Source organism: Liolophura sinensis, chromosome 8 (genome assembly GCF_032854445.1).
Source record: "Liolophura sinensis isolate JHLJ2023 chromosome 8, CUHK_Ljap_v2, whole genome shotgun sequence".
In the NCBI taxonomy this organism is placed as follows: domain Eukaryota; kingdom Metazoa; phylum Mollusca; class Polyplacophora; order Chitonida; family Chitonidae; genus Liolophura; species Liolophura sinensis.
Window position 1 is genome coordinate 12,053,976 of NC_088302.1, and position 24,304 is coordinate 12,078,279.

Below are 24,304 nucleotides of genomic sequence, written 5' to 3' on the forward strand. Positions count from 1 at the left end.
ATTTCCTTGATTCCTTCAATTTCTGATAATACTCCTTAAGTGTGGTCATTGTGCATTCCAAAAACTCAATTCTTCGCTTCTTATTGGGCGGCAAAATTACACCAGACTCGTGCAGGAGTTTTCTTTTTCTTGGTGTACGGCATGCACTTTTAATCAGCCCATGGAGCACAGAGCTGAATTTCGGTGCACTGGTGGGAAAAGCACTTTTCACCCTGCTAACTGCCTTTCTTTGTGCACTAGGTGTGCTGTATGTAGTGTCCGGTTGGCCCATCAAGTAATTAACTGACGACTTCTTGGCCAGTTCCCTGCAAGCCGCCTTTCTCTCCCTGTCTTTCTCTCTCACACACCTCTTTTTTTGGCCACTCATGTTCATTCTGTTGACAAAAAATACAGGATAGCTTTACACATTTCAGTAAATATGGTTGATCTTTTGAGCAATAAAGGTGTGCTAAAAGTGTACACGTACATATATGTGGAATTGTATTTTACTTCAACTCTGGATCCAAGTTCAGTTAGGAGAAAGGAATTTTCAGGAATTATGAATGAAACAACAGTCAGTCAGTCAGTATTTCACTTGAATTAGAAGGTCCATGAATTTAGAAAAGAATCTCTTAAAAATTTTCATAAACAGTAAAAGAAAAAAAGGAAAAATCACCTGTACTTTTGTTGAGCTTCTCTCCACTTTTGATGTTGTTCTAATTTCTTTTTCCTAGTGCTTGGCGCTGCTACAGATTTTTTTGCTTGTGCGTGTGTTTCAGTGTGTTTGTCTAACGCTCGTTTTTTGGAAATCCGAAGTCGAGCCAGTTCCCGATCGTGTGCTTTTTGTTCCTCAGTCCTGTTTCTTCGGAACAGTTTTTTTCGTAGTTGCTCTGATGTCCTATAGCTATCACTCTGCTTTGCCTTTTCTCTGTAAGCTTTGCATCTTTCGGCGTTTGTTGTCTTTTTAGGAGCTTGACCAGAATATCCTGGTGTCTGGAAAAAACACCAGGAATAAGTTAAAAAAATATTTTGTGAGGTCTGAGTTCTATGTTATGTTTATATTTATTAATTTGATTGTTGTCTTACACTGTACTCAGGTATATCTCACTTACACAACTGCGGCCAGAATTAGGGTGAAAGGAAATCTGGCGGCACCCAGGGAAACCCACGACCAGGTTGCTGACAGACCTTCCCACATACTGTTATGTTTTTAATTCACTGCCCATCAATCACATATTAACCCATGAACTGGTCTCCAAATGTGTAGAAAAAGAGGACAAGATGTGGAAAAAGGGGAACAATAATCAAGTTAGTTTAAGGAAGTGTTTGAAAAAACAGAATACCATAAATTCCATCAGTCTTAATTTTTCTTATATCTTATATAAAACAGAAAAGAATTAAAATAAACATCTGTAAACTGAACTTGCAGATGCCATAATCCATGTCGTCATGAAATATTGCAAGTATTGTTGTCTCTATGGATTATGAAACCTGAAGGTACTATACCACAGATTTTAAAAAAAAAAAATGGTAATCATTCTGGTCGAATAACAGACTTCCCCAACTTTAATATCAGTTTAACAAAATATAATACTATACATGCCAGTTTAATGTTTTTTGTTTTATTTTTTTTATTTGATTTGAGTTGGGCTATTCCCCACAAATACAGAAAAGTTAGCTTGATTAGCATTGATAGACTTTTGGCCAATAATCTATGGTATAGTATCTTTTAAACTAAAAGAGAGGTTTATATTTATTGCAGTTTGTTTATCACACCTGTCCTCACTCAAAGCCAGTTGATTTCCATCCGTTTTTGGTCGGTTAATCCCACATAACGAAAAATCCATCAAATGTTTGTCCAACACAGTGTAATTCCGTCAGGATGTTACGTCCGACGCAAGCGCCCTCCGTCAAGTTGTCATGTCCGACAAATCTATTGTCCGTCTAATCGTTACGCCTGACTCAAAATTTAGCCAAACGAACCATTTTGCACAACACCTACGCTTGAAACTCATCAGCAAACAGCAAGAAATTGGCAAATTTTGAAGTTGGGGACCGCTACAAATCTTACATGGGGTACTAAGACCGTTATTATGGTATCATTATTACGTGTGTCGCCCGTAATGTCAGTCGAAAGCGGAACTTACCTTGACAGACTCCCTTAACTTCCATCGAGCCATCTTGTCATCTGCTTGTCGACAGAGACGCTGGTGGAAATGACGTTTAGGTGCCAAACTGATGACGTAGACGGCACGTTTTCTGTAAATAGCCCGGTTTATTGGGGTTTACACACACCTGTGTGTCGGGCGTAACTTCGGACAGAAAGCGAAGTACATTCTTTTTAATTGTCTTTTCTCGAAAACAACGGAAAGCAAGACCATTCTTAACTGATCACATTAAAAACATCAACAAACAATACAGTGACTTCAAAAATTTCAACTTTAATTAACTTTTAAGTAACTTTAATTTTTTTTCTCAAAATAGAACATTCAAAGATTTATGTAGCGGAAGACGGACAATGTTCGTCCGACTAACAAATAACTGGAAGCGATATTTTCCAAGGAAACACAAGATAAACGTGTTTCATTTGCTAATCACCCCCAAAAAACGCGATTTCATTTGCTATGGAATGTATAAAAGACCAAGGTAAGGCATTCGTGGCAATGAAAAAACGGAGGTCGAAAACACATTGTCAATGAATGTCACATTTCGTTGCGAAGAATAACTTGAGAATCCAACGCATTTCTTGCTCAAAGTATTTATCTGGAGAACCCACAGAGTTATAATTGTGAATTTTATTCAAATACAATATGCTAATTACAGTGATACTTTGGAATAAAACATACAACATTGGTGGATAAAAAAAAACATGTACTGAAGTTGACCATGCAAAAAAGTACACCTGTGTGTATAACCACCCATATGCTTGTACTTGTGAGAGCATTTACAATGTGTGGATATGCTACATGTAATTTGTTACATGTAGATGGGCTGTATAACATGTACACATGCATGTAGTTTTTTGGTAGTTAGATGTGAAAATGTGGATGTATACATGTGTACTGATACACTATTAGTTTATGGTTCTGATTATGTCTACCTAGATCTGTACATTTATGCCTGTATTTATTGTTGTGACTAGCTACATACATGTAGAAAGACTCTGATGAAAGACTACATAAATGTAAGTGCTTACCCTGTACATGGCAGCTTTCAATAGGACTTCAAGCGCATTACTCATCTTGCTGTGTAATGTTTTATCAACTCAAACAGTTTGCTATCCATCTGTGTCATTTTATTGCAGGGCAGCCATGTGTAATGTTATGTACATGTAAGGTTATACTTGTCCAGCATTGTAAAATGAACTTTGTATTTTTGTTGTAGGCTTCATCATGAGCATTGCATGATATAGGAGACACTTGGCAGACCAGGCAAAGTCATCGCCTCAGAGGATCATCTGGATTGATCTGGGAACATATATATTTTGGAGATTGACCCCTAGTTTCATCAGGGACCACATTCCGCTAGTTTCATATCACATTCTTTTAACCTAGAGCAGGAGCTGTGATGTTAGTGCTGTGAACATTTTCCATCCTCACCCCTTGCCTCTGAACTCTATAGACAGGGGCCAAACCCATCTGCAAATTATAGGCCATTTCACACAGATCACCTATTACATGTTTAGGTAAGTTATATTTTACATTTCCAGTGCTAGGAATGTGATGTTTAGTTGTCTTATACAGGTTGTTGTACATTTAGATTGTCTTAACTACCTTGAATAAAGCAATCTTGAGTGTATTTCAATAAAACATATATTTTGACATTACATGTCATTCCATCAGGCAGTGCAGTTTCATGAGTTTAATTACAAGAAGGAAAATTGAAGATATGTTAAAAAGAACAGACCATCCTGAAATAATGTATGCATCTTCTAAAAGCCATTTCACGCAAATTCCAAATATGGTTTTCATGTAAACTGAGCTGTTGACTTGTAACAAAAGCTTATTCCCTTTGTGATTTGTATTTTTGCCATATATTGTATATATTGCCACCAATGTCTGATAAACAGTCGCATGTAAGCGTAAATTGGACAGCTGAATTAAAGTAGAAAAGTTTGCAGAGATAGAGTATCGTAAATCCGCAACTGTTTCAACCTCTAAAGCACTGTTTTTGTGGTATTTATGCATACAACTATCATGAAAATGACACTAAAATGATTTGTTTGTGTCACTGAAGATGCAAGCTTCATAAAACTCTTCAAGTTATTTGTTTACACCACACCCCCTCTCCCCCTGGCTCTCGGCAAATGTTTCAAAGTATTGGTTGCCGAGGTAGCATCCATTAGGTGGCACTAGATTGAGAAATAATGGCTTTTGAACAGGTACCCTGTAAATATACCAGGTATTACATTCTGGTTACCTCTGACCTAGTTGAGGCGTAATCAGAGCATGATAGTGCATTGAACTTAATATATGTAGGTGGGCAAAAAGTGGCACAGGCAGAGATAACTCAATGAAAACAAACCATTATTGCACTTTTGTACAGCCAGTTAATTTTGACAAGAATTCTCTAAAAATCCTTACAAAATGTTAAAGGATAGAGCCCTTTTATGGAGAGTTGATCTTGTTATGCCCAACCAGTATGTTTCTTATTCATGGCCTATGCACACTGCATTGTTATGGGGATTTTTTAATGCTGTGTGTTGTGCAGTTTTACAAGATTAGTGATGATGTTTTGAGCATAGGTACATGTATGTGTGTTATCCAGTTATATGATATAGCACAAGGACATGTAATAGTTTGGTAACCTGTAGTTGGCATTTTTGTCTTTACAACTATAATAGTGGTCCAAATCTGAACAAGCTGAAATGTATTGAGCACTAGCTGTCAGGTGGTGAGCATATTGGTTTTCTATGTATGTAATCCATTTTGTTACTGTTCCACTCAGGACTCTATTGTTCATGTATGACCATTGTGGTCAGCAGACCAGGGAACTTTAAGAATGGGCATTGAGTTGTTATAGGCAGGCAGTGGGGTGTTCCATTGGTAGACATGCCTGGATTTGCCTGGGTTACATTTTACATCCCCCCCCCTCTTTCCCACATTTAATCATTGTAGTAGTGTTAGCAGCAGTGCAGGGGGTGTAGCTACTGGGCACTTCTACCTGTTTTGCTAACTGACCGTGTTTTTTGCACATGTAAGGACATGCCTTACCATGCACATGTACATGCTTTCCATTCATGTTGTAGTTGATGTGGTTTGCTGTATTACATAGTTAGTGAACCTTTAAGACTAGGAATAGGTGTACACTGCAAGCTTTGTTCAAGTTTGTAACTACCTATACTGTTCAGTCACAGACGGATGCGCCAGCCAGCAGTTGATACGCCTTATTTATTCAGTCATACCAATAACTTTTGCAGATCTGTGGGAAACGTTCAGAAACTTTGGATTCACCCACATTAGGATTGATGTGCATCTGGATTTATACTCACATTGTTACAGTTCCTGTTGGACTATATCAAATCCATGAAAAACAAAATCCTGTAAGTTTTAATGATTTCATATTAGTGAGTGACTTATTTATTCTAGTGTACTTGGTCTGCTGATGTGCAGCATTGTCATTTTATTGATTAGTCTTCAGAATTTCAGTGAACTTTATGCCAACACGCATGTAGTCATATGTTAAAACTTGAATTTCTTTTCCTTGCAGTTAATAAAAATGTACTCAATAATGAATTTTTATTTATGCCCATAAAAAGCACTGATTTTATTCCCTCCCCTCTCCTTTAAGGAGATAAATGTACAGCATGTTCAGTGTTAGATGTAAAACCATGGGCATATCTATGTGAAAATACTTGTAGAAATCATGGGGAATGCTTTTGTAGTGGTATTTATTGAGATTGTTTTACTTGTATAACATGTCTGTACAGCATGTATTTTGTGGAATATTTTGATTTCTGCATTTCTTTCTGCAGCGTACAGTTATGTGTAAAACAAAACATAAATTAAACATCTTAAATGTGAATTCATTAGTCGCTTAATTGTATCAGCTATTATATACTGAAACATGTATGCATGTGAACATGGTCACGGTGAATGTGATACTGATGCCTTTGTACATAGAATATCATTTGCTGGGCCTGAACTACTGTCTTTGCTTAGCGTTTAGCGTTTGTGTCCTTTTCTAAATGTGTGACATTCACATGCATCTGCCGGGTCTAATACTGCTTTTTAATTAGGGCAACCTTTTATGTGTGGTAGACTAATATGAACTAAAATATTTTCAGAGATTAAGAAACCTGAAGTCATATGTACCAAATGATAACAGGCAAAATTACTGATGTGTCTTTGCATTATGAGTGCATATGATTGCTGTGACTTTTTCACAAACTGAAGTTAAATTTTTCTGGTAATATTCTCGTAACTTTTTATTCGCGATTTTTGTAGTGTTTTGCTGTAATTTGGGCACCTTAAAAGGTATCAAAATGCATGTGACCGTGTATGCTGTCCTATCAAGTTTCAGTGTCAACCCTGACAATGTACATGCAGGTGTACTGATTACAAGTACAAAGTCCAGACAACTCATTTGACTGGATACATACATGTACTGTAGAAACTCTGGGGATTTATTCTCAGTTTAACTGATCTGTCAAACTCTATGGTCTTTCTAGGGGTGTGGATAGCTGCTAAGACTGACAGGCCTCAAGCTGTGTTATATACCTTTTGCAGGATTTGTCTCCAGTGAGACAGGTAACATGTAAGATTTTTTGTAGCATTAGTATGTGTGTAAATGCAGATCTTGGCTGTAATTACTACTTGTACTGTGCACATGGTATGGCTAAATACACGTACTGTAGTTGATATTACTCATATCATAGTAATAAGCAGATGATAATGCTGCGAAAATAATAATTGGCACATACATATTTTGTTGAGTTATGAGTATACTGACATGCATGTGTACATGTAGATAGCAGGGTTCGAAATTTACCTGTGTAGCCACTTTGTAAGTCATGGTGCAATAGCTAATTCGACCCCTGGATTGGAAATAAAGTCCTATGCCATGTCTAAGGTACATGTAATGAATCCTCATCACAGATTATTGAACTAAACCACTGTTTGTGAGATGTATTGTTGTTACTGTGCGTCTACAGTAAAGACATATTATGTTATGTGCATGTCATGGCATGTCATTACATGTGGAGTAAACAAGTTAAAAGCTTAAGTAAATGTAAAAGTGACCCCATCAGTAAATATACCTTTAATGCCTTGTTGGTGAGGATGTGTTGTGTAATTCTGGTTACCATGTAGACATAATATTGTGAGCAGAGAAATAAAACTATGGTCCAGTAGTAAAAGGGTCTAGTTTCACTAGAACTTGTTACGACAGGTAAGTAGAAGTTGGGTCAAATTACTTTCACAAAACTTTGTAACTCAGATTTTGTGAAAGTTTTGATAATGATAGTGTTTATATGCAGGGTAAAACGCCAGAAGCCCATATTATTTACGCAAAAGGTTACGAAAAATTAAGTTTTCATTATTTCATTAAGAATGGGTGATGGGAACGTTTGTAAGATTTCCAAGATAACACAAAAATGTTATTTTATATTTTTGTCATTACTTGATGAGAAGATGAGCATAAGGAGCAAGGAGTTATTCTCAGGAATAACATACACTACAGTGTAAATACAGGCTGGTGACTAACATACATTTATATCATACTAGTATTTGTTTTGATGAAGGGCAAAGTTATTAAATATAATGACATGTATATTTACAAATGTAAAGGGTATTTGTACAGTGTAAAATTCTTATTTGTTGTCCGACTTGAAGATCAGCGGCCTTTTGAGACTTCTTTCTCTAAGAATGAATTTGTTATTTTTATTTTTTTTTTCGGAAGCCAAGAACAGTGTATGTATTTTCCATGTTGATGTGCACTTGAAATACCACTTTGAAACCCCTTCCTGGTCTGTCCTGGGATCAAATTAGAAAAAAATGAATGCGCGGGGCATTGGATAAAAGGTTTATCACATTTAATTTAATCCAGTGTTCACAGATATAGCATGGGATATAGGTGGGACAAGAGCAAACCATGTGCCTATAATGCTATGCATGACATACTGTTATTGCGCTTATTCTTGTATTTTTGCAAAGAGATTACAGGTGGAAGCAAACTGTTCAATTTGGCAGTGCTACTTTGTATTTCCATAGTTCAGGGATATAGTCCACTTATAGATATGTCCCCGCTAATTCATAATTTGAATTTGGATGTTGTTTTTATTTTTATTATATTTATTTTATTTCCATGACATGGGATGCAAGTTGAATAAGTGTTTGAAGATGGTTTTACAAATCCTGCTGCCTGGTTACCTCTCAGCATAATGACAGCCGCCATCTTATAAGGGAAATATTCTTGAGCATACATTGTAAAACACCAATCAGATAAAAAAAAATAATTGCAACTCGTGCTGTGACTGCATGAATGAACTTGTACTAAGACTATTTGTATGCGGTGCTTGAGTTTTTCTGCCAGTCTGGCTGTGTAATCTTATCTTTATGATGATTTCATGAACATGGTTACAAGCATGCATCGCTGTGATCTGTACTCAAGTAAACTGTGGAGTTATATAAAATGTAGGTTGGCTTTTTAGACTCTTTTTACATGCATGTGTACAGTTTGAGTTTAGACAGAGAGTTTATAAACAGTGATAATTTAAACCAGAATACTTATGAACGTGGACAATATGCTGAGAGAGTATGAAATGTCTGCCCTGGCCGCTAGTTGTATGGGTCTACATGTTAGCCATGTTTAGAGTAGGGATGTCAACATTCACCCTGTTTTGATCACTTTGTGCTAATAGTATGGTGACCCTGAAGGTCAGTAATGGCTGTTGACTTCTTAGGAGTAGTACAGACAAGACTGAAGTAAGGTAAATAATTAAAAATTTCACCTTCGAAAAGTCCAGTTTTAGAGGCAAATAAATGTCATGAAACATAACTTTTGGTGCTGAAACTGACATGTTTCCTGTAAGAATTTATCCTACCTTTGAAGCAAACCTTATACTGGGACCTCATACAAAACTTCACACTGAGAATCGGCCAACATCAACAACTTTGTCATTGTGGATGGAATTTTTTTGTCATTTACGTGTAGTAAAGGTACCTTGACCTTGTGTGGGTATTTGCTTGCACTTTGTTGTGCTTTTGACAGATGTATTATATTATCATTGTTGTGCTTATGGACAGAGGTACATGTTTTATATTACCAAGCGATAGTTTTAAATGGCAACACAAAATTTGCACTTCATTGTTTATGTCAACCAGTAAATTGGCTTGCTCAACTTCTTTCTTTAGCAGATGTTATTCTCTTACAGCTTTAATCAACAGACTACCTAAGGTTTCTAGTAATTTTTGTTATGAGTTGCAGGCTCCGGGATCATGAAACGATTTGAAAATTTCAAATCACTGTAGAATTGTTATTTTTTATGTAACAATGTCGACAACATAAATACTGGCTATTGTAAAACAAATTTGGGCCAAAAAAATGGAAAGGAAAATACTAAGCTTAATGATTGAAATTTTGACTTTAATCGAAGATTGCTTCATGATCCTGTGGCCTGGTGTCTACATTTCAGAAGTTGTACCAATGTTTTGGTGTGACTCCTCAAGTGCTTCTGAAACGAATTTAGATGTGTTAAGATAATTTGTTAGGAGTCTCTTGCATTTGTCAATGATGCATTATTAAATGTTTTTGTTTTTCAGAAAATGTATATAATGGATGAACAAACATACAACTATGTGATATTCTTCTTGGGAGTATGTGGCATGGTATTCTACCTATTTATGGCTTTCTTAAGCCTCCTTTCCCTCATTGGCAGGTGAGGATCTCAAGTTTATTCTGTTTTATTAAAGACCATATTCTTTAAGTCTCTTGAATCATTGAATCATTTTGTTAAGAAATTTAGCTACATGTACGTGTATATTCAGATAAATTCATCGACTTCTTATTCCAAAATACAAAAACAGCTGTTTGATATTGGCTTAAGTTCTTATGTGTGTGCATACTCCTTGCCGCCCGTATGCCACTCTCTAAGCTCACATTACATCACTGCCATCACCAGAGAAGCTTGACTTTCGGATCCTGTGCGACGCATATATAATTGTTTAGACATGAATAACCTCGCCAATGGTGTCCTTGTGCGGAACTGCCTAATCAACATTCATCAATAAAATCATTTCAGCTTGTGGTCAGAATATTATTGTGCTTACTTTAGATAAAGAGAATTCGTGTGTTTGAGGTATTATTAGAAACAAAGGTTGTGACAGAGTTTATGTGTTTTCGGACATCACTTCCTTCCTCATCACCTTGACTCCAGTGACCTTTGCGTTGTTCAAGATTTCTTTACAAAATGTTTCAGTGGAGGCAGTGATGTGAAGTGAACATAACGAGCGGTGCATGCTCCGTAAGGAGTATGACATGTATGTTGAAATGATGGACTTTTTCTTGTTTTACGAAAGACCCTTGAAATGTCCGATACATAAATTCATCTACAGTTCCATTGAACTTTTCATGGAGTAATCATTCTGCTGTAGTAACTTTTTACAGTACAGGAGGGCTATTTAGTTTGTTATATTGGTGATTTGCTGCAAGGTGCATTACATTTTGCCAATTTAGCACAGCAGGGTGATTAGTTAGCAAAAATTTCCATGAAATTATAGTTGACCTGTGGTGGTAATGCCATGAGCATGATTTTTTGGAATGTTTTTCCTCGATATGAGGTCACTGTTTACATTGATCAATCATAACCTGCATATTATTGTTTATAATTGTAGCCATTTCTACCTGTACCGACGAGTTGACCCCAAACTTATGGTGGAGGAAGTGCCCGGGGTGTCTATTGTCAAACCACTGATGGGCGTTGATTCGCTTTTGGAGGTTAATTTGGAGAGCCATTTTACCTTGGAATATCCTAAGGTTTGTACGTTTGATTCACCATATTACCTTGGAATATCCTATGGTTTGTACATTTGATTCACCATTTTACCTTGGAATATCCTAAGGTTTGTACATTTGATTCACCATTTTACCTTGGAATATCCTAAGGTTTGTACGTTTGATACACCATTTTACCTAAGAATATCTTAAGGTTTGTACATTTGATTCACCATTTTATCTTGGAATATCCTAAGGTTTGTACAGTTGATTCGCCATTTTATCTTGGAATATCCTAAGGTTTGTACAGTTGATTCGCCATTTTATCTTGGAATATCCTAAGGTTTGTACATTTGATTCAGCATCATATTAAAATGATTGTTTATTTTTTATCCACTTCCATGTTGTTTTACCTTGATGTAAATAAAATCTAATGCATTTGACACCTTTACATTACCCTGGATGTTTGCACTTTTTGTTGAGGTTATTACTTTGAAGAGCTCAAAATACAGAACATTTTGACCCCTGCATGTAGGAAACATGGCTGGCAGCACCTTACTCATGGAATACTAGCATTGTAGTACTTGTTTAACCTACAGTAATTTTTTCACCTCTTTGGGAAATTCAGAATTAAGATGTCGTGTTTTCTGATGGCTCTGTATGTTTTGCGTTTTCAGTTTGAATTGTTGATCTGTGTACAAGATGACCAGGACCCAGCCATTAATTTATATAACAAAATGAAGGAAAAGTATCCAAAAGTTGATACTCGGCTTTTCATAGGTAAGTGTGCAGTAGTGATGAGAACATCAAGAGATGAGTCATTTTCTGTTGTTTTTACTGATTTTCGTTAAGACCTTATTATTTATAATTATAACTTCAATACTTGCTGACCAAACAATAAGCTTTTATATGTCTCGTGGTTAATATGAAAATAGTGTGCTAAAAATTGTAACTAAAAAGAAAAAACATGGCCATAAGGATCAAGTTTGATAAACTTTTTTTTTTTTTTTTTTCACATGTGTAGTAATTTTGTCATTCAAACCTGAAAGAAGCTGTTATACTTGTTCCTGTCAATATGTCTCAAATTTTTGTCAAATTACAGGAGGAAAAGATGGAATTATCAACCCTATGGTGCACAACATGGCACCTGGCTATGACAATGCCAAATATGATTTTATATGGATCAGCACTAGTCGAATAAAAGGTAGGTACTGTAATTCTTAAATGTTTTTGAATGTTTGCAAGGTGTTTATTCAAACATATTCTGAAGGTATTCTTCTTTGTAGCCTGTGAAAAGTATACTTTTTGTGAAGCCCTGAATCTGACCAATCTAACCAATGTAGTTTTGTCTGCAAAATCAAATTACAAATGTGCAAAAATTGCACTGAAAGTTGCTCTTACATGCAAAAAGGTTTAGGAATTAGGGTAGTTCAAGACTGGCTAATTATTAGAAGATTAAATACTTTTCATCTGTACATGTGTATCACTGGGTGGTAACAATCTGACAGTGTGCAGTGGCTCATAATCAGTAAACCTTTGGTTGTAGTTATGGATGCTGTTGTTATATGTATTTGTATTTACTGTGATTAGTAAAAATACACCTTTGGAAGTGTAACATGTCAAGTCTTTAAAATGATACTTCAATCACACGAATTCTCTTTGTCTAAGGTAAGCACAGTAATATTCTGACCACAGAACACTTAGGTTTTTCTGATAAGAAATTAATGAAACTTCACAATAGAGCTCTTAAATTGCTGATTTAGGTGGATGAATTAATTGAAATCAAGCAAAAAAGAAAAAAACCCCTAAATTTGAGGTGTAACACAATGCGGTACGTGTGAATGGAGACTATTGATCTTACATGTGTGGTTGATGGTGCGGCATCTTGGAATCTAGCATCAAGCTTGTTCACAGCCTTTCTGGCAATATAAACTAGATTGCAGATTGCAGGTTCAAATCCTGGTCTTGCTTATTCTGTTGTGGCCTTCTATAGTCAGGAGACCTGTCATGTACCTGGTGAGGCATGATGGTTTACTTAAACACTTAGTCCTGCTTCCTCAACCCATTAACCTGACTGCTGGTACGTAAGTCATATTGTCTCCAGTGTGGCGTAAAACACTCATAAAAAAAAAAGACACAAATGTACAGTTTTGGTGTAGTAAAAAAAGAAGTGTTGGCTGTTAGTAAAAACTGCAGATAACTACACATACCCAAATTTTGTGTTTCAGCTAGTACAGAAAGTCTTTATGATATGGCCACGAAATTGATGAAGCCCAATGTAGGTCTGGTACATCAGTTACCTTTTACAACCGACCAGAAGGGTCTAGCAGCAAGCGTAGAAAAGGTGAGAAATAGTAAAGCTTTGTGATAATATAAACATGCACATACATGTAGTTATATATGTATGTCCACCAAAAAAAAAAAACACTTTATAGCCACATAAACAGCATCAGTCCTTTCTGTCACCCATGCATAAAAAATCTTTATCTTTATAATGCTAGATTGTTTTATATTATGACTGAAGATAAACAAGCCAATGTGAGATGAGACCCGAGGTTAGCCAATCTAGTTTCAAGAAGTTCAGCATTGACTATTTCTGCTGTGTCTAAAGTGAAAGACAGCACCCGACTAATGTGTATGGCCACTGAAAAGTTTAATGAAATTTCGTCTTGACACAGCTTCACCTTCATTATCGAGATCAGGGTGAAGTCACAGAGTATTCCTTGTTCAGTTTGTAGTCTCCAAAGGGGTTGTACTGGTGATTTTGACCTCCATTAAATTACAAAATTACAATAGGATTGCTGTACAAATAGATTCATTCTCAGTTCTGAAACAAATGGAAATAAATCTGAGCACCACTGAGGCTGATCTAGGCATTTGACTCTCGCTGGATTTTATGATTCAGTTTTGTACTGTGGCTTCTAAGATGAGAGCAGTGCTGACCTGGTAAGGGTGGTTGTCAGGGAAAACGCCTACAGTAATGTAACTGTATAAATTTTATAAAAGAAAACAGAGTAAAAAACATCCCTTGTACGTGAGAAATATGAAGTAGCAAACTTTAAGTTATTCAGCTGTATTAAATTCAGAGAAAAAAATATTAAATCATGAGATTTAATTGATTTTAAGCATTATGGGGTGAGATGTCGTCTTCTCATTGCCATAAACCTTCAGCATTCCTATAGAATTTGACATTGACTCTGATATCTAACATTTGTAAACTGCTGACTAAACGCTAAAATGAATGACAAAAGTGCATTTGGGGAGATGAATGCGGTTTTAGCCGAGACGGTATGCTGCTGTCTGACCTAATTTGTGATACCATTGTTGAATATTACAAGGCTTGTAAATCAGCTGATTTTACTTCAGGTTTTCCCACAACACTTTGCGAAAAGGCTCTCCGGCTACACATAACTAAATCGTTGTAAGCGATCTCAATATGATGTCTTATGCAGTAATTGTGTGTTATCATATGTCACTTCATGGAGTGAATGTGCAAAGGCTATGTCACAGCTTAATCCATGCAATCGTATAGCAGTGTGTTTGATTGGATAAAATTCTCAAGATAGCTGCCTCGACTCACACCAGCCATTTGTGCAGCATTGCCATTTTGTTCTACATGTCATTTGTTGAAATCTCATTAAAAAAATGAAGTATGATACTTTTTAGAAAGCTTGAGTATCCTGATTTTGATTGAAATATGTCCTTGCCAGGTGCTGTATTGTCCTTTAAATAACTTATTAGAATAATAATAAGCAATTCGCTCCTCCTGTAAAGGTAATGCTGACAGATATGCATCAATGCCTTGGACATGTTATAGCACTTCACTTGCACTTAAGATGGGACTCTAGTGAGTAAACATAAAATTTCAACTCAAGATATATATGTGGACACTGTTTCAGTCCCCAAACAAAGGTGCTGAACCTGATTGCCCTGCATGCTAGAATTATATGCTTTGTGTAGTTTTTCATGAATGTTGTCCGTGTGTTCTTAAACAGATGAACATATGAAGTAGCCTATTTATAATACTCACATTTATAATATTTTTTGGTTTCAGATATATTTTGGGAGCAATGTTGGAAAGTTTTATACCAGTTTTAATTTTTTGGGTGTGCCGTTACTCACTGGAATGTCCTATATATTCAAGAAGTCCGTTCTAGAGGAAGTAAATGGTCTAAGCTGGTTTGGGCGGTACTTAGCAGAGGACTACTTTCTGTCCCAAGCTATCCACGCTAAGTAAGAACCACTTTTGCTTCCGTATGTATTTGTCTTAGACATGATAACCATTTCCTAATTTCAGATCCATCCAGTTGCATACTTGTTGCTCTATAATATGCTGATTGCACATTGTCCCTGTGATGGGTGTGTTTTAGGTTTACTGTTTTGTTCAGAAAGGCACTCTCAATATCTAATGGCGTATTGGTTGAAAGTTGAAGATAAGACGGATATGGATCAGAGGCAGATTCCACAAAGATTCCACTTAAGTCAAAACTTTACAGCATATTTTTGGGTCCTGGGAATGAAAAGTTTGACCACTTCATCATTAATATCTTAAGACAAATATGTCAACATTTGAAGTTCCATTTCCAAAAAAAAAAAAAGCCTTGTGGCAAGGTTTTACATTTTGACTTAAGTGAGAATTGTTTGTGGAATTGACCCCAGATGTAGGTGTAGATCTCTGTAGTATGAGGCTGATGATAAGCCACTAGGCAGTGATGCTGTCAGTTGCAAGTACACATTAATGCAGGTTCAATCCTGGTCTGGGATAAAGAGTTTGTGGATTTCACTGCTGTCACAGTTCGTGGATTTCCCTGCTGTCATAGTTTGTGGATTTCCCCGCTGTCACAGTTTGTGGATTTTCCTGCTGTCACAGTTTGTGGATTTCCTCCCTGTCACATTTTGCGGTTTCATCACTGTCACAGTTTGTGGATTTCCTTGCTATCACAGTTTGGGGTTTCACCACTGTCACAATTTGCGGATGTGGATTTCCTCACTGTCACAGTTTGTGAGCCTTCGTGACAACCGGGGTTAATGACACTTATCTGATCATTTGTGTAGTTCGAACTTTAACAAGTGATTTTTCATGGGTCGAGATTTTCACCAGGCCCTCAGGCTTCCTCCCCGAATAAAACTGAGCATCATCATGTATGCATGTGCAAAATTCTTAAGTATAGCATAAGACAAAGGGGAAGTAAATAAATCAGTTGATTGTCTGAGCAACATGCCCTCCTGCTCTGTGTGGTGTTATACAGAGGAGAGGTCTGGACTACTTCTCAGGCATCGACCTTTGTATTGCCCAATTCAAGAGTAGTAAAGAAATAAGTGTAAGTAAATTAAGCTTTAACTACGTTTTTCTACCTTATTTTGATAAACCTGCTATTTGATTTTGATCTGGTTTCAGGGGTTATCGCATTGTGCTCTCCGCCTTTCCCGCCCAGCAGAATGTTTCTGGTCTCACACTGACCGGCTTCAAAGATAGGATGGTCAGGTAAGGGATACAGTCAGGGTACACTTCAGTGTGGGGCTCAGCTTTTTATCTTTATGTTATATGCAAGGCCTGTTCACATGGTTGTTTTCTATTAAACTTATAGTGTGGCTACTTTATAGCTATGGCCTATCCTAATTCCTCAAACTTTTTGCATATGAAAGAGCAGCTTGGGGCAAAATTAATGGACAAAATTTGATTTTTGAGATAAAACTACAGTGGTTGAATTGGCCAGTTTCAGGGCTTCACGGAAAGTGTAAGTTTATCAGTCAACACAGAATAATGCCTTCAGAATATGCTTAAATAAACACCTTGCAAACATGCTAAAAGTTTGAAGAATTACAGTGTGTCTAATAGGGAAGATTAACAGCCTAAAGCAATTCTGGTCAAAGCAATGTAAACTGTTGTTCATTCCTGTCTGATGATATTTTGGGGGCAGAGTGATAAGTTAGTACAGGTACTCATTGTAAGAAAACTGTGGTCATGTCACCTTGTAAACCGGTCACTGTTTACAAAGGTACCGTGATATGAATGGGCAGTTCTCCAGTCGTCCATCTATTTGTCACAGACTATGGAAGACCGTTTTATCTTGTAACAAAGTTTGTTGAATTCTTGCCAGTGAACAGTAGATTTCCCAAGGTACATTGATAAGGTACGTCTGGCAGAGCTGACAAAATGGGTGTTAACCAGTTATATTAGTATACCACATTTTACTGGCAGCTGACCAGGGAGGACCAAGCTAGTAACTTGTTCTTAATACCCTTCTTGTTTGGGGATTAATAGGCTTACATTGCATTTTTTAAAACAAAACATAAACATAAAAAAAAAAAAAAAACTTTTGTTTCTCTCTTACCTGAAAGAATACCAAGCCTGCAACTAACTATTTGATTGGCCCCTGGCAGCGTGTCCAGTACCATTGACTTTGTTCCTGGCATTTGGGGTTTTGTGAAGGACAATTTTTTTCTGGGTTTCTGGACATACATAAATAAAAATGCGGACTGCAGAGAGATAAAATAGTAGAAAAGTGTAATAAGAATAATGCTTCAATAGATTCCTTGCCTTACTTTTATCTACAACTGAATAAACATGTATATTTTCGTCAGAATGGTAATTCCTTATGATTCTTATTGATTTTACAATATAACGCCTTCTTGTATGAGACACAGCTAGATCTTACGACTGACCGACCAATCATGCATAATGTGGGGACAACTACAAACAGTGTCATCTATGATGTCAAATCCATGTATTTGGATTAATTATGTTTTGACCCTGTTTTGTTTTTACATGAAGAAATAAAATGCTGCATGCCACAAGGATAATGAATGGAAGCTAAGACACCATCTCTGATTGATACATAATGACCTAGTTAATTGTTAAGAGCCAAAATGATGTGTGGATGTACAATGGTTAGGTAATGCAAACAGCCGATCACCTGAGAAACATTTTTAGTGGTTAGAAAGATTAGCAGGTACAATATTTCATACTCAAGAATGATTTTAATTATACTACTGACAGTTGATTGCTCTTTTCTTGAAACAAGCTCACAAAAGTATGATCACAAGTGGATAGACAGTTACACATGTGAATATCACATCATTTTCTACCAAACAGAATGACTGATGTCAACAAATTTGAGGCGAACATCAGCCTTTTTTTGTACCATACAGTGCCCATGTCTGGACGCTTATTTAATTGCAGGTTTAGAATACATTTCACCCCAAAATTGGAAAATCTCATCAATGACGTAGGAAATCTGTATTAATATATGCATGATAAAATTTTTATAGGGAAACCTCAATCATGTTCTTGTGAGATCATTTTCATATGACCTGTGACATGTTATCACTAATCTATAGTTCTGCTGCTAAATTTGCTTAAAGTTAGAGCACCATTGTTATCTATGTTATTCATTCATGATATCATTGTAGCAAACCCCTCCCCTCAAAATAAACAAAAAGTATGTTTGTTTACATAAGTTTTTGGCCATTTTGAGAACTCTGACTGAAGGTTGCTCTTGTTGATTCCATGCAGGTGGCTGAGACTACGGTTGAACATGATAACATTCGTCAGTGGAGTGATGGAACCCTTGGCAGAGTGCTTCCCAAGCGCTGTCATAGGCGCCCTCTGTGCTTATCATTTCTTCGGCATTAATCCATACTACTTCTTCGCTGGGCATGTTTGTGGTTGGATTGTCTTAGATTACCTTCATTTGTGTAATGCCCAGGTAAGTGCATTGCCAATAAAACAGACCACTAAATTCATGAGCCTGAGTGGCAATAAGCAGTCAGTGGTGTGGTTTTGTGTAGATGTAAAGTTTGTATGAGACCCCTAGCCTCCCATCAGTATAACATATGTCAAACATGGGAAAACCTGCCAGTATAACTTGTGAAAGGCCGTTGATTTACACCAGACTCCATCCATAAAGGAAAAGATCTCTTAGAATTGAAGTAGGCACCACTAAATAGACCATTCAAAACTATACTTCAATATACTTTCATTTATTTTTTTTGTTTAGATTTTTGTGAAAAGAGTTAATTGCCCTCAAACATTTGAATTCTGTGGTGTGCTTTACAGACCATACATTCAGAGGTTAGGAGCTCTGACGTCACGGGAAGTTTATGCAACTCTAATAACAACACTGAATGTTGGATTTTTTTTTTACGTATTAGTAAATGATGACTAAAATAATGTTCCCCAAAATTCTTTATTCTGGTGAAAATCAGGAAAAAAAGGTGATATGACGTCAGAGTTCCTAGACACCATCAGTATTGTCCATAAAGCCCACCATAGTATTCGAATATTTGAATGCCTTTCATCACTCTTAAAAAAAACTGAAAAAACAAATGAAATTATTTTTGCGCATAGTTTTCAGTTGTCTGTATGATGATTCATTAATGATATGTAATGTTATTAGTTCCTCTTCTGGTACTCCACTTCTGTTATTGTGTCAGTCAGTAAGTCCATTGTGAAACAGTTTTCCAGACTATTTTGTCAGATCGGTTGATTGTATTGAATTAAATTTTGATATATGGCTTCACTGTGACAAGTTAGAGATCAAGGTCCGGTCTGATGCCATCCCCTTTAATTCTTACAGAATATAGTTGTTTCTGTTCTGTTTATTAATTACACATAGCTATTTGTTCTGATGCACAAGCAGGTGGGGACATAAAAAGTACTACTTGTAGAATGCATGTTTATAATGCATGTTGTTCCATGGAGTGTTGAACTAATGATTTTGTTGGCTTTAAAGCATGTTTGGTGGTACAACAAAAGTTTGTACATTATGTATGTGAAATCACGGGTGGCTTAAGTGATGGAATTATCTGCCAGCTAAACTGTATTACCCTAATTCCTCAACCTTTTCACATATGAAAGAGCAATTTTTAGTGCAATTAATACACACATTTAGTGTGATTTTGGAGACAAAACTACATTGGTTGGATCGGTCAATTCCAGGGCTCCGCAAAAAGTATAATTTTATTTGTCTACACAGAAAAATGCCTCAGAATTTGTTTGAATACTTTGCAAATGTGCGAAAAGGTTAAAACATTACGGTAATGTAGTTTACTCCCAGTATACAGACTTAGGAGTCAAAGTAAACACCATTTACACTTGCTATTCTTTTGACACACAGACTGATTACTGCAGTTAGATAAATAAATATGATATTTTCTCATTTGTAGGGCGGATCTGTACCATTCTCAAAGCTACAGTTTTTATTGGCCTGGATTACACGAGAGCTCATCAATTACTACGTGTACTTTGAGGCCTTGATGAACCCTCGTAGGATAAAATGGGGCAAGAGAACGTACAAGGTCACTTTGGGGGGCCACACGGAAATCGCGAGAGAGAAAGGCAGTATACCTTTGTAACAGTGATTTGAGAATTAGGGTGGGACATGCTTCCTGCCAAACTCACAAGGCAAAATTGCAGACCACCTATGGATGGCAGAGAGTACACGTGGATAAAGTCTGTTTTGAAAGGTTACTTTAAACAAACACATGGAAGATTTTATGTTTTAAGGAAAGAGGGCTGACAATAGCTTTGTGGTGAAGAGGTTGTGAAAGAGAGGCTGCCCTGCCTGGAATCCACGATGCCTTGTACAGACATTGGTTCTCATCATCTCTTGGTCCAGGCCAGAGACTTGCCGAAATGTTGGATACACACACATTCACCAAGTTGCCTGATGATTACATTTTCGTCATGGATTTCTTGCAAGAGGAAGACATGTTTCTCTTCTCAGGGAGACTTTATACCATCTCTGCCATGCATTCAATCAAATGTGGCTGTTTAATGTGAACAGGGACAACAAAGGCTGAATACATGGGTTGCTGCTAAGAGGGAAAGGCTGGACTGGAGTGGAAAGATATGACTTGCCAGAGTACATCAAGCCTTACTTAAATTTTACCTTCATCATGATGTTCTCAGAGAGTGGTTTTATTGGTGGATGATCTCAGCGTGTTTAAGAATAGTTTCAGAGATTTGAAACAGGTGTGGGATTCAAACGATAGGTTGTTTGGAGCAATAGTATAACAACGTCTACCCTTTTCAGTAAATATGTGTACCCAAAGAGGCAGCATTCATAGTTACAACCTTCCCCTGTTGTAAAGGTTTTTGAATTGTCCCTTTTGTACAAATGTCAGTTTGCAAGATTTTTTTTCTTCTAAATAATGAGAGATTTCTTGCTGAGCTTGTAAACAGGTACAACTGGTTGCGTGATTTTAAAAATTAAGTGTCAGTTAAAACAAATTTCAAAAATCTCACAAAGATAGTTCTTGAATTGTTATTATTTGACAGATCAGACCACACCGCTGTGAGATTGACAACACTATGATGTCTATAGTGAACAGTATACATACATGCATATGGTGTCATTTGTAGACGGAGTATAATCGTTTAATATTCAAGCAGGTGTTAGTTGCAAGCCGTCTATTGGTTAAATGTGTTTCACTAGCCGAGATGCCGGTTCAAAACCGACCTGTAGACTTGGAATTTGTAAGTTCACCTGCTTTCACTGCCTGCAGGGGCATTGGTTGGTCGTTTTACCCCTGGTAGTCCATTTTCCTCCAGTCATAATACTATGGCCATGGTAGAAGTGAAAAATAAAATAATAAAGAAATAAAAAAATCATTTTGTCTGTATAGCATTAAACACCAATTAAATCAAATCAAAATCGTGCAGGTGTTATAATTATGATTTGAAGGCCAATACAGGTGTCAATTTTGAGTTTCAGTGTACTGTTATATGAATGCAAGTGACATTTAAAACAGCAAATTCATTCTCCAGATCTCTTCACCATTTTTTGATAGAGTATATGTGCATGTACTGTATAATAACTTATTATTACCAAATGGTAGCACAACTGCACATTGTGAATTGTGTAGTACATCACCATGTCATTGTCAAAGGGGTTCCTACTTGTTCTCTATACCACCAAAACAATCGCTTGTTCAAATAAGCTGCTATGTAGTTTTCTGGAGATCAAGATGAATGTGTTTATTGTTGATCAATTACTGTGAGTGCGTGTATGCTTTCATGTTAGCGCTGACAATTGCAAACTGAAAAACCCATTTTATTTTCTCTAGCACAGTTAAGTCTTTCTTGATAGAACTTTTAAAAAATTGTTTTTTTGCAGTTTATTATTTAAAGTTGAACTCACTTGTTGTGCTTTTTGACTTCCTGGTAAAACGTAGTGTTGTTGTTGTTGTGCAAGTGTTTAACAAGGTTGGCCGATATTGTTTGGTAGAGCAACTCTACAGGAAATCCATTTTTTGTTTGCGAGCTTTACTAAACAATGCTGCTAAAGCTTGAAGCAATATTACAGTTTGTGATTATTAAATATCAAGTTTGTGAGAATTTTGTAAGCCCACATAAGCAGCTTTTCTGAGTTATAATCCAGTGTACTCTTATTCACAAACCTTTTCGCATGTGAAAGAGCAAATTTCAGTGCAGTTTATGTACATTTTTGATTTAATTTTGGAGGCAAAACTACATTGGTCGGTTTGACCAGCTTCAGGACTTCACAAAAAGTATAAAGTTATCAGTCATGGAATAGCGCCTTCAGAATATACTGGAGTATATTGCAACTGGAGTATACCTTGCAATGATGCGAAAAGGTTGGAGAATTACAGTAGTTTATTTCTACAGCACATGCATATTTGTTGATGTGGGGACTTGACGGTTTAGCCGTGCATTCTACTGGTCTGTGGCAGGTAATATCTGTGGTGGGATAATTGTTCAGTTACCATTTAGGATTTACATGTACATTGACTTCAGACCTTTCAAACCATTCAGATCATTCACAGTCACTTAGAGGCCTTAGTTTAAATCTGTAGATACACGTGTATGTGCACAGACTTCAGAAGTGTCTTCAGCTGGTTATACTCTACCTCAGGCATCACAAGTACACAGAGCTTATTGACACCAATTTTAATACCTGCCAGTAAACTTGGGAAAACAAGGAAATATTGTGATTTCCTCTGAATAGATTAGATGGACTCTCATATTGTAACAACACCTAAAGATGTATTGTCGACTTTATGTTTGTACATGGAGATATGAATACATATAAATATGTATGCATCCACATATATCCTGTACACATATATCTATCATGTGACATTTATAGTATTATTGTATTCATGACCCTCCATGATATGGCAACCGTGTTATGACATCAACTGCTTGTTCGATCATGATAAAATGCTACCGTTGATTGTTATGCTACCTCCAGTCCCAAGAGATTTTCACTGAGGGGAAGTAACTTATTAGCTGCTCAGCCAAACTATGACAGTGCCGTCCTGGTGATTGAACAGTGATTTGCTGTCGTATTAAGTGTGCTTTCCTCACATTATAATTGTAATGATAACACTGTGTTTTGTGTGATAATCATGAGTTTTCACAGGGAAATACTGCTTGGATGTAATAAATTAAATGTGTACGTGTTGATGTTGGCTTTCAAAAATGTTTACTGTACTCATCAGTGGTACTTCAAGGCTTTGTTATGTTCTGCTGATGTTTTGTTGAGGACCTGATTGAATTAGTAGACCACTGAAATAATTATTATATTTAGTCCTTTTTACATATACTTTTATGTTTGAAAGTTTTATATTATACATCATTGTGTTTTGCCTACATTTCCTCCTCCACCCACCCCCACCCACCCCCCCATTGTATTATCAGTTCCACTATCTCCATTTCTGGCTGTCTGATAGAGGTATTTTTAAGACTTGAACACTTCTATGATGTATGCATTTTCTTGATCTTTTTAATAATATATGCTTTACACTTAGTACACAAAAAGTGGATGATGTTTGAAAGGAAGATCAGTTTGCTTATGTACGGTACATGTACTTGTGAATTAACCAAAAATTTAGATGTGGCTGGGTTCAAACATTAGCACATGTGCCTAAGGCAATATTTTTTCAGCTGTCCATTTCTCAGAATGATGTGATATGTGACCTGTTTTACTCTTTAATACTGTATTGAGTTCAGTTTTACCTGCATTTCTTTTTGTAACATTTATTTCTGTGAAGCTTTTATTGCCTAAATATCAAGTGAAATGTCATAGTAAAATATTCCCTCTGTTAGAAAATGTATGTAAAAACATCAGTAATTAGTATTTTTTTTTTTGTTCGTTTAAGAGAATGGAAATTAATCTATGCTTATTTGAAATTCAGACAGCTTCTCTTAATCACTCTTACTTACCTCTGTGTTATAATAATTATATGTATGCTGAAGATCTTCATCACTGCTAGAGTTGTGAATCAAAACATTACGATCAGCTACAAGCAGCTTTTTTCATCATGCCACAAGTTGCATAACTTGTATTTATATTTTTGTATTTGTAAACACATGTAAATTAATAATTTTATCAATAGAGATATATATATATACATACATATATAT

The 24,304-nt window shown here is 36.3% G+C and overlaps 1 protein-coding gene across 2 annotated transcripts in view; it reads left to right on the plus strand.

The window, feature by feature from the left end:
* The window catches only part of LOC135472817 (ceramide glucosyltransferase-B-like), a 40,153-nt gene extending 19,515 nt beyond the window's left edge, over nt 1–20,638 (plus strand). Inside the window, exons 2-12 of one of the 2 annotated variants that reach the window (XM_064752500.1) lie at nt 3,364–3,664; nt 5,399–5,521; nt 9,741–9,856; nt 10,812–10,953; nt 11,589–11,691; nt 12,014–12,115; nt 13,140–13,255; nt 14,966–15,144; nt 16,310–16,396; nt 18,428–18,620; nt 20,080–20,638. In XM_064752500.1, the coding sequence (XP_064608570.1) occupies nt 5,447–5,521; nt 9,741–9,856; nt 10,812–10,953; nt 11,589–11,691; nt 12,014–12,115; nt 13,140–13,255; nt 14,966–15,144; nt 16,310–16,396; nt 18,428–18,620; nt 20,080–20,268 (1,302 nt within the window). In that variant the 5' untranslated portion in view covers nt 3,364–3,664; nt 5,399–5,446 and the 3' untranslated portion in view covers nt 20,269–20,638. The remainder of the gene's footprint in view (nt 1–3,363; nt 3,665–5,398; nt 5,522–9,740; nt 9,857–10,811; nt 10,954–11,588; nt 11,692–12,013; nt 12,116–13,139; nt 13,256–14,965; nt 15,145–16,309; nt 16,397–18,427; nt 18,621–20,079) is intronic. The other variant, XM_064752501.1, reaches the window with a different exon arrangement.
* Nucleotides 20,639–24,304: the final 3,666 nt, after the last annotated feature.